This window comes from Botryllus schlosseri, chromosome 7 (assembly GCF_051294905.1).
Source record: "Botryllus schlosseri isolate E-star chromosome 7, Bs_hap1, whole genome shotgun sequence".
NCBI classification, from domain to species: Eukaryota; Metazoa; Chordata; class Ascidiacea; order Stolidobranchia; family Styelidae; genus Botryllus; species Botryllus schlosseri.
In genome coordinates this window covers 20484461-20495933 of record NC_137242.1, presented here as the reverse complement: position 1 = coordinate 20495933, position 11473 = coordinate 20484461, and the positions used below count along the sequence as shown (strand labels likewise).

Below are 11473 nucleotides of genomic sequence, written 5' to 3'. Positions count from 1 at the left end.
GCAAGTATAGTCCTAGTCCATGAATTTTTGACTAAGTGCATGTAGAGACTGTAGACATATGCTGTTTGACTATACTCCCTAAATTTCGTTTCTGACCACCGTTTATTAGTGGGAGAGTGCGTGCTTGTAATAAGAATAGTATGTAGTGAGAAAATTTGTACACGTTTGTATTAGTTGCTGACTCATACACAAGAGCTACACTTCAATTGTTTTTATTCACATTTTAAATATACAGAAATATAGAATATTTGGCCACTCGCGGGCGACTCATTTAGCTGTCGCAGGCTACCTGTAGACCACGGGCACTGTGATGACCTTTATTTCACAGAGTAACCAAGGCTTTTATTAACTGAAAACGAGCACTATACGTAACACAGCTAGGCCAGCAACTATAAGGTACCAAGAAACGACAAATTAGGAGCGAGACAATATATAGAGGAAAAGACAGGTAATCAAGTAATAATTGATTTAACTAAATGTAAAAGACGAGACAATTGCGCACAAGAATTCACCACAGGCACCGTGCTGGTCACCCCTGATATCGGGACTATATCGCCCAGATAATTTGATAATTCTCACTAAGGTGATACAAACTATTCTAAAACTACTTCTACTTTACAAAATAGCTCAAATGCAAGTTGTATTGCTTCAAAAGCTTTGACATGAGCTTGAGTGCGTACTCAGTAGTGCAAATTGCAAAGTGCACTTGAGAACTCCAAAAAAGTATAAGTACTCCGTTACTGACCACTTCTTGATATATGATCTCCTCTGGGAGGTGCGGTCGCCAAGTAGGCTACACTGCGTTCATAAAACAATGAATAAGAAGCGCAACTTCACTGCGGTGAATATATCTTCGTTAAGGTTAGATCTAACTATTTTTTCGTCGAAATGGGATGAGGTGTATCAGGAGAAACGGCGATGGAACGCGATTTCAGCCATGAAGCAAATAAAGACTTTCAGACTATTCGTTTATGACCTACAGTAATGTAATAGCAATGCAGGCCTTGACTGTAGACATTGATATCCGAACTTACTCAGCGGTATTGTCGCGATATTCAAACTAGCTGAACCAGTCGAACATTTTACAAAAATAAGACACGAAAGCCTATTATGCATAGCAGGAATGCTCAATGCTCAAGTAGGCCCTACATTATGTCCGACATCGATTTGATCAGAAACACGGAATAAATAAATTTGTCAGCTCTCTGTAATCACTTCTTGACTGGATTCTAAGCAATTGATGATCCTCGAATTCGCTATATTATACCCAGCCCTGGTTGGAAGTCAGAGTCGCAGCAATATTCAACTTCAAAACTGACCCAAGCCTGAGTGAGAGTCGGAAATTTAAATTCTGCATTATAATCAGGCTCGCGTCGCAATCAGAATCGACATGGTCTAATCTAAGTGTCTAAACGTTAGCCTATTATTTCAACCAATGTGTAGAATTGGCCATTTTTCCAGCTGCTTTGAAAATAGCTAAAATTACTCATGTTCACAAATCTGGAGCTAAAACTGACATGAATAATTACAGGCCAATCTCAGTTCTTCCGTGTATTGCTATTTCATTTGAGAAACTCATCTATAAAAGAATGGTGACATTCTTTGAACGAAATTCCCTGATATAGAGTAGCCAATTTTGATTTCGACACAACACCGACACAAATCAAGCCATTAATGATCTCATTACTAGACATTATTCAACTTTAGGCTCTAACGATGTTTGCTGCAGCATATTTTTAGATTTGAGAAAAGCATTTGACACGATCAACCATTCTTTATTGCTTGAAAAATTACAGCGTTACGATATAAGAGGTAAATCCCTGGAATTATTTCGTTCCTATCTTTCAAACCGCTTACAGTACATTGACCATCACATGACATCTTCCTTTCACTATGGAAAAATCGAGACCGGTGTTCCCCAAGGCTCAACTTGAGGTCCAATTCTTTTTATAATGTACATTAATGATCTGCCAAATGCATCAAAGTTCCACATTACTCTCTCTGCAGACGATACATGCTTATTTGCCCGCGATTCTGACCTAGCTTCTCTCCAGAATACAGTCAACTCTGAAATGGAAAACATTATCACTTAGATGAATGTCAACAAACTAGTAATAAACCCTTCCAAAACTGAACTGTTGATTAGCAGCAATAAGGCACCGCCCACACACACACACTTTTGCAATAACTATACATGGCGTCACTGTGAAACCAACCTCCAATGTGAAATAATCAAGGATCCACATTGACAATGATATGTCTTGGAGATCCCATATCGAATTGCTAGTGTCAAAAGTTTCTCGTGCTTGTGGTGTACTGTCACGGTATCTCGTTTACTTCCCAGATCAGTTCTAAGAACTTTATACTTTTCCATAATTCATCCTCGTCTGTTATATGATATTATTTTGGGGGGCACAACCTTCAAAACGTTCTTGCATGACTTATCAGTGCAACAAAATAGAGCTATCCGCTCAATATGCCGTCTAGGGCCACAGGATAGTGTCCGGATCCCCCAACATATTAACAGTTTCTAAAATGAGCACTTTAGAAATTGCAAGGATTATGCATAGGTACCATAATGGCGATATTTCCGATGCATTGCTAGGCCTATTTCATTTCCAAAAAGACGTCCATACTCAAAATACCAGATCTGCTTCTTCTACCAACTACTTCATCCCACGTGTGTCTGCAATAGTTCAAAGATCAATTGTCTTTTTAGGACCAAAACTATGGGGTGAGATTCGAACTGATCGAATTCAAAAAATATGTCTTTCGTCGAATTTAAATATCATTATAAAAAGCAGGTCTTGCAATCATAACCAAATTGCTATTGGTTAGGTTATTCATTCTCATACCATTGGTAGTTTGGTACCGTTCGTACTGTTTACTTGTTATTTTACCAACTGTTTAGTTACTTGTTTTTATATAGCTAGATTGACATATGGGTTATATGTAATTGCGTTGCATGTAGGTAGGCCTATATATGACGGCCTGGATAATGTATAAGGTGACCAGTTGACTTGAAGACCTGATGGCCGTATAGCTGGCCACCATTTCATCGCAATACTTTCTTGCATTTCGAAATAAACTTCTGTCTACTGTCTGTCTCAGTACACGGGAACCAACCAAGTGAATTTACCCGCAGGATGTAATTGGATTTGCATTGACCACCATAATTCCAGATATATAGCGATAGGCCTAGGCTACCTGTAAATCAAAGAAATAGGATTTACCTTGGGTCTTTGATTCCCAAACTTTTAGAGCTTAGTAGCACACTATCAATATTATAAAACCCTGGCGGCACACCGGCAATATTATTTTCAATTTTTTTTATTTCCAAGTGTTAACGCGATGGGTGTGCTTACGTTTACAGGAACAATGTTCGTTATTTGTGTTCGTGTTGCAACCTCGTTTCAGTCGTATGAAAGTCGTATGCTTTTTGCATTGTTGACTAACATAACCGCATTCCGTCGTCAATTTCAAGCAGTCTTTATCTATTTATTGCTCTCAATTCCAGTTCAAGCAGAAAAGCGTCGATGTTGATATAGCAACGAAATAATAGAATAGAATAGGATTAAGAAGCAGACAGCAAAAACTCAGCCACTTCATGTGGAAACAGCGTTTGAAGAAACGGGTCGAACGAATGGTTGTTGGTTATCCTCGGCTCCTGACGCAATAGAACCGTAGGCTACTGGAAGTAATCTTCTCTACATTTAAGCTCAGGCTTTGGCTGTGCTGTCTCTTTCTGTTTGAATGTAGGAAGATTAGCTTTACCGTTACCACAATACTTTTCCATAAATAGTTACACTTTCTCAGCAATTTGGAAAACACAGTATAAAAGTAGCTGTAAACAATGCATAAGCACGGAACTAATTAAAAATATCAAATTTTCATCATACCCGTTTTTGCGGGTGTAACGAGTGGTTCGCTTGGCTCGGGGCTGAATCTCGCTCCCGCGGACACAGATTTTTAAAATACAACGTTACAGCGATGGCGGGCCTTTCACAACACTGTGTTGAATTAGCCGATTACCAGTCGGGCTATGCACGGAACTAACAGAATGAGATGTAGACATTTAATTGTAACATAGCCCCCAGATTATGACGGGGAATGACGCTACTCTTCAAGCGGCAGAGCGCATAAGTTATTTTCTCAAAAGATTTGCGGCACACTAGTCACCAGAGGTGGTCAGTAAAGAAGTACTTCTACGTTTTCGAAGTAGCCTACTCATGTAGTTTTCCGCTACTTGGGTACTTACTCGAGTAGATCTAATTTCCTGCTACTTCTACTTATACTTCGTAATATTTTGTGATCTACTTACTTACTTTTCGCTATTTTCAGTTTGTCACGTAGAAGTAGTTTGATCCTCCATTCAGAAAGTTAGCCTGAGGAATTTTGGGACTGTTGTCACGGAGTATCAACATTCAATTTTAATAAAAGTTGAGTTTTCGTTGCGCTTCGCGCACAGTACTCTAATATGATTTCACGAACGCATCGGTGAATATAATTTAGGTAGCGGGTCGCGTGGTTCCTTTCACACCGCATTGCTGCACATATGGAATATTTCATCACAGTAAATATGGCCCATCATAACGTTTAAAACTATAACATTTCGCAATCTGGCATTTACCTATTATATCGTAATCTAGCTGCCGATGGTGTGTCCCAAACTGGAAAATTGGACTCTGACTTTTTCTTAGCTTTACATTTGTTTTAGCAGACCACTGTTGAAACTTCTGGACTAAAGATATGAAATATAATTGCCGCTTTTTAGAAGTAATATTTATATTTCTCTTTCAATTCCCAGTATCATATTCTGAGTTTAAATTAGTTTCAATACCTTTGTCTGGAGAACATCATACATGTTGAAGGATAAGAGCAAGTGTAGTTGCTGGAATAAAACCCTCTATGATCCGTGATACAATGTAATACCCTTTTATTTATACGTGATTGATAATGAAGTATTTAAGTAAAGGTACGAGGTAACATTTTGGTATCATTGACTGGTCCGGCCCGCGAGCGATTTAAAGGTTTGAATCCGGCCCGCGAAGCAATTTGAGTTTGACACTATGTCTATGCGAACAAATTACGATCTTTTTCACGACTACTTATTTACTCGAGTAGATCTGAAGTCCGTCAATTCTACTTCTACTTCATGTAGTTTTAAGCTGCTTTTAAAAGGACTACTTTTTCTCGTAATTGAGTAGATTTTTGCGTCGCTACTTTTACTTCTAGTCGAGTAGCCTTTTTGACTACTTTGACCACCTCTGCTAGGGTTAGAGGTTTAGAAAGCCTGCAATAACCGCCACCCTCGCTTCTCATGATGCGTTTTGTTGTTTTCCTACGTCTCTATTTTTTGGTTATGCTCCTACCGTGAGTGGTTCACCATTGATGACTCTGCCCTATCGAAATACCTAGGTTATCCGGACATTTCACGCAGTTGCATTTTTGCCATGTACTTTGATTTGCACGGTCGACAAATAAAAGATTCAGGGACAACAGTTGTCGATACGTTCCAGCGTAGCGCTAAGTACTGCGTCGCAACTTGGTCACCGCCTTACGAACACTGCCATATTGACGATCCAAATTCGACTACAGCTTAGTCTGCTAAGTCCCATTACACATCACCGAACAATCCCCGCCAATTTCGTGTATTTATCGCCCACTAAAACAGAAAAAACTCATGACTCCTTCATCTTCAGCCGCCACGCATTTCTGCGCGCCCAGAGTTTGCTTCATCACTACTTTCAAAGTGCTCTACAACAGCGATCACGTGAGCGCCGATTCGCCATTCGCGACCTTTCTGACGACAGGTTCCAGCTTGCCGTCATCCACTCCCAGCGAGCGCAAGCACACGACCGCCGCGCTTTGCTCCGATAGTCGCTTGTTGCGCGCCCTGCAAATACGAGGATAGGATTAGATGCGGGCTGGTTGTCCAAGTCCGCCTTGCCTACACAGCATGGGAGTTTATTAGTATCACAGGCCAGTTGGTACGGACCAGATTTCAAGACTCATGACTACAAAATAATAGACAGTGATGGCGGGGCTAACGATATAATGATAAGAGACAGCTTTGTGAGTAATTATTCCCTTACAGAGTACTCAAGAGGTTTTCCTAATTTCACCTTGTACTCTAGCAGTTTTTAGGCAAGCCGGTAACTTTTACACTCCGATTTTGTAACAGTAGATAATAGCTTTGAAACTATCGACTCTAGAAGTTTTTCACAGTGTTGTTTTCTATTACCACTCCAAGTAGTTTTGACGTGTATTGGAAATTGCTAGTTCTTCATATAGTTGAGTAGAAATTTACGTCAATAGTTGCGCTTGCGTAGTAACGCAGATGAACTTGACTATACCTCGGTGAACAATTGAACATCTAAGTCCTGATTTCAAATCGTGGTATTTTAATTTCCGTGTAGCTGCGGTCCAAGTTTCTTGCAAGCGGAAAATCAGAAATTACGCCGATCGAACAGCGGCGTGACCGTGAAATAACATAACCGCGATATCATCAACAAAAGAATACGCATTGCACCTACTCGAGGAGACGACAAGGCCTATGAAATGCCAGAGGTGGTCAGAGCATAGTCAGTGCGTCTACTGAAGTATAAGAACCTGGTAATATTACGAAGAGACACAAGAAAAATCAAGACCAGTTCATATCGAACCAGACTTCATTCTCGTAAGAACGGGAGTGGCAAAAGTCCGCAAACCAAGCTCGGCTCGTTTCGCACCAATCAGTTCTCCTGATGGATTAACATGAACGCCAGAAATTAGATGAGAATTAAAATCAGAACATGGAAACATTTCACGAATTATGGATTAGATAGAATTAGTTTACCAGTATCGCGCTCCCATTTGCCTAAAAGGACTACTAAAATCATCTATTCCCTTTACAGCAACGAAGCAGTTCGGGGCCATTGGCCAGTTACAGTTAGCCGCCAACCATCACGATAGGAGAACAAACAGAAATCGCGGGGGCAAATCAGAGAGGAATATTCATGAAAAGATTCAACTTAGAAAGTAATTCTTCTTCTTTGGCTTACTTGCACGTCTATTTGAACAGTAAATGGAACATTGATCGGTTGTTAGTGACCAGATTTCAAGACCGATGACAATGACACAACAGGGAGACGTGTGGGGCTAACAGGACACAAAATATCAATAATGAGAGTCAGCTTTAAGAGCAATTTTTCATCTCCGAGTACTCAGGTAGATTTTGCTTACTTGCATTACCACTTGAACCGGTTTTAAGACAAACTGCAGCCGTTCACATTTTGGATTATGCAGGTGGAAGATAGCTTTCAAACGAGTACTTTTTTTCAGTACTATTCATATTTCCACTTAGAGTAGTTTTGACATGGAAATTGCTATTTATACTTGCCATTGAGTAGAAATTTACGTCATCACTTCCACTTGAGTACCAACGCTGATTACTCTGACCCGTTCTGTAAGCAATTGAACACTGAAGTTCTAATTTTAAAGTCGTGATATTTTAATTTCAATGCAGCTATTACCATCCAAGTTTCTTTCCATCATAAAATAAAGGAATTGCACCGTAAATAGAGCGTTTATACAGCGTGGTGACCGTAAAATAGGATTATCTCTATATAATCAAGAACAGAATACACATCCCGTGCACTCAGCAAGACGACTCGACCTATGAGATACGACGGCACCCTCGCGTGCAAGGCAACACCAATACCTCACCACCACTATCGCGTGCGGACAGTAATCAAGCCGGAACAAAACAACAGCCGTAACTGATAAGCCGTGCGATTAGCGGCGGTCCGTCTTGACCTTGTGACTCAAGCCGTGCGACTGAAAACAGCCGACCGACGACACAGACTGTTTACGGCGTACAGTGAGTCGCCGCAACAACGAAACGGCGGATAATGCGCGGATTAGCGGAGCGCGCGCACAATAACGCGGGCGTCGCGAGGCAGATTCCGCATTTTTCACACGCCGGGCCTCGCGGTGGACTTGTTTACGAGCGAGATTCCGCGTATCGCGGGCGGCCTTTTTCGCCGGGCTCCGTGTCTCTCGCGTAGGCGGTATACGCGGAGAGTACGGTGTCGCACGCCTGTCCAATTTCCGGTGTTGTATTCGTTAATCCTATTAACGAATCGTGTAGAAGCGAGCGAGGAAGAGATACATTGAAAATCACGAACGGAAGAGACGTGTTAATTATAATATCCATATTCGTTCATTATCGTGTCCTAATCCAGTTATGACCAGCTCATACTTGGACAATTAGATAATTCCAGTTGTCTAATTAGAGCCAACGCAGTTCATCTAATTCTAATTCAATTTCTAAAAAAATTAGCTGAAATTCTACTTCTACTCGAATTTGGAAAGAAACTGTATCTATGATTCTAATTCCAATCTGATTTGAAAAAAAAGGATCAATTCTAGTCGCTTTTGAAACAACACATCTATAATTCGATTCTCAACTAATTCGAATCTAATTTCAAAAACAAATTTCGCTATAATTCCAATTCTAGTCGAATTTGGAAAAAAATGTATCTGTAATTATACTTCCAATCTAGCTTGGAAAAAATAGGATCTATGATTCTGATTCTGGTCGAATTTGAAAAAAAAATATCCATAATCCTAATTCTGAACTAATTCGGAAAGAACTGTAGGTATAATTCTAATTCTTGTCGAATTTGGAAATAATGTATCTATGATTTTGATTCTAGCCTAATTTGAAAGAAAAAACGCAGCTATAAATGTAATTCTAGTCTAACTTAAAAAAACACTGTGTAGCTCTAATTCTAATCTAATTCGGAAACGCTACAATTTTTCTAGTTTCCAAACTCTGGATCCAACTGTTTAAAGCAGGGGTGGGCAAACTACGACCGTTTTATGCGGCCCCCGAAACCCACATAAAAGATATTGATAAAATAAGTACCCGGTACTAAAAATCTACATTATTGCGGCGACTTGATTGAACTTCATCTTAACATAATTCTCCATGACTATGATAAGTAATAGTCTTCTTACTATGCTCATTTCTTATTTTTGTTGCTACCGCAATAGCCTTACCTTGCTAAAGATCGCAGAAAGTCAAAACAGAAATGACATAATTCGGTTCACGAGCGTGATTTTGAATTGGAAACTTCAGTGGGTTGATTACTTTTAGTGCTGTGCTTGGAAGAACCGATTCGCGCGTGTTTTGGGTGGATTCATCTTCCATATGTGTACAAGTAGTATATATTTATATTATCAATATATTGTAGATACGTTATTTATATATTGTAGATACGTTATTTAAGGTAACATGGTTATGATGCCCCCAGCATTGTGTGTCCTGCAAGTAAAGCGAAAGGAGAATCAGCACATCTATGAGCAGATCGTTGGGCACAGATTCAAAGTTTCGACTTTCATTGCTAATGTTGACAAATTGCCAGAGGTGGTCAAAGTAGTCAAGAAAGCTACTCAACTAGAAGTAGAAGTAGCGACGAAAAAATCTACTCAAGTACGAGTAGAAGTACTTATTCCATAGGCAACCTATACCTACTTGAAGTAAAAGTAGAATTGACTGACTTTAAATCTGCTCAAGTAAGTAGTTGTGAAAACGATCGTAATTCGTTCGCATGGATTGTCAAAAGGTGCAAATTGAGCTATGCGAAAGGTGCAGAGCTTGATTCATATTGATGCATTCCAGGAGGTATTTAATTGTCGACAGCATAAGCATTCTTCCGCATCATGGGATGTAAATGATAGGGAATGCGATACTAATCCTCTGTTTAATCAAACAGCCCGTTCTAGAAAATATCATGGTGTAGCGCCCTCCCCCATATTATAAGGCCCGTGGTTTAGTTGCAGAGCAATACGGAGAAGCTGTACAGGATACGGTTTGAACACTTTGAGCGATTAATAAACGTGAATAAAAATTATGGTGGATCGTAAAAATGACATATTGTGTAGCTTTATTGCCGGAAATTAAGGGCATTACTACACTTGTTTTTATACTTCAACATGTACGTTTTTCAGACAAAAGAACTGAAATAGGCCTAAATTAGAAATCAAAATAAATGGTACTGGGAATTGAAAGTGAAATCTAAATCTAAAAACGAGACATGTATCTAATGTCTTTAGTCCAGAAAGTTACGAAGGTTGGTATGCTGAAACAGCTCTAAAACTAAAAAAGTCAGAGTTCACTTTTCCAGATCAGGACACGCCATGGACATATGATAAGTAAATGCTAGATTGCGAAACATCAGTTTCAAACGTTATGATGAGCCATATACAGTGTGGTGAAATATTCCATATGGGGAAAGGGCGACAACGCGGTGCGAACGAAACCACACCAACCCACTACCCAAATTATATTCACCGATACTTTCGTGAAATCATACTGGTTAATCCGCATCCACGGAGCGCGACGAAAATTTTAAGCATTACTTAACTTTTATGAAAATTAAACGTTGATACTTCGTGAAAACAACCCCGAAATTCCTCAGGCTATCTTTCTGATTAAAGGATTTAGCTACTTCTACTTGACAAACTGAAAACAGCGAAAAGTAAGTAAGTAGATCACAAAAAATTATGAAGTAGAAGTAGCGAAAATCAGATCTACTTGAGTTAGTACCAGAAGTAGAGGAAAACTACTTGAGTACTTCGAAACAGTAGAAGTACTTCGTTACTGACCACCTCTGCAAATTGGCTATTGAGGACGACCAGCTCATAAGATCTTGTCAACATTTCTGACACGTATATTTAGTTTGTTTCAAGTATACATTTATATTACCTCCATATTTCTTCGGTCACTATATAATTTAACAAAAGGTTTGCTTTTGCTAAAAATTTCTATTTACTATAGTGCGGCCCGCGAATGGATTCAGATGTTGAATCAGCCCGCGAGCCCAAATGTTTACCCACCACTGGATTAAAGTATAGTTGTCGTTGCTACTCAGGTAGAAGTTGAGTAGGCCATTACCTTATCATTCATTACTTTTCAACCAGTGTGCACGCCTCCCATTTACATGCTCTAGGATTGTAGGCCAAGGTGGGTGTCTGATTGAAATACTATTCCAAGTCGCCCCGACAACCGTCTGTCTTCATTACACATATTATTGATCTGACAGAAGTTTCATTGAGATGATTAAGTAGCAGCAAGGCTGTAAATTTCTGCGTAACTACAAGTAGAAGAAGAAAGTTCCAGGACACAATAAGACTATGGTACTTCAAGTGGAAGCAGCAAAGAAGGGTCAGAAATGTACTCGAACGTTTCAAAAAGTGTATTTGGTCGCTGGGTTGCATACTTCTAGCAGTTGATCAAAGACAGTGGCTTTTGAAATTACAGTGTCATCTTCGCTAGGTTATGGTGATAGTGGCTACTGTTAGCCTCAATCTCGAGTCGTCACTGGTATTGTGTTGGTGCCGTTCATTTTTGTGGTTTGGTGGTGGAAATAATACCAAGCAGTGATAATAGGGACTCAGCACAAGCGAAAATATCAGATGCTAGGCG

General features: G+C 39.7%; 1 protein-coding gene across 1 annotated transcript in view; it reads right to left on the bottom strand.

The window, feature by feature from the left end:
• Positions 1–5635: 5635 nt before the first annotated feature.
• Positions 5636–11473, bottom strand: part of LOC145442842 (tRNA-dihydrouridine(20) synthase [NAD(P)+]-like) — a 28778-nt gene continuing 22940 nt past the window's right edge. The window contains exon 13 of the mRNA XM_080320866.1: positions 5636–5896. Coding sequence (XP_080176992.1) covers positions 5770–5896 — 127 coding nt within the window. The 3' untranslated portion in view covers positions 5636–5769. The remainder of the gene's footprint in view (positions 5897–11473) is intronic.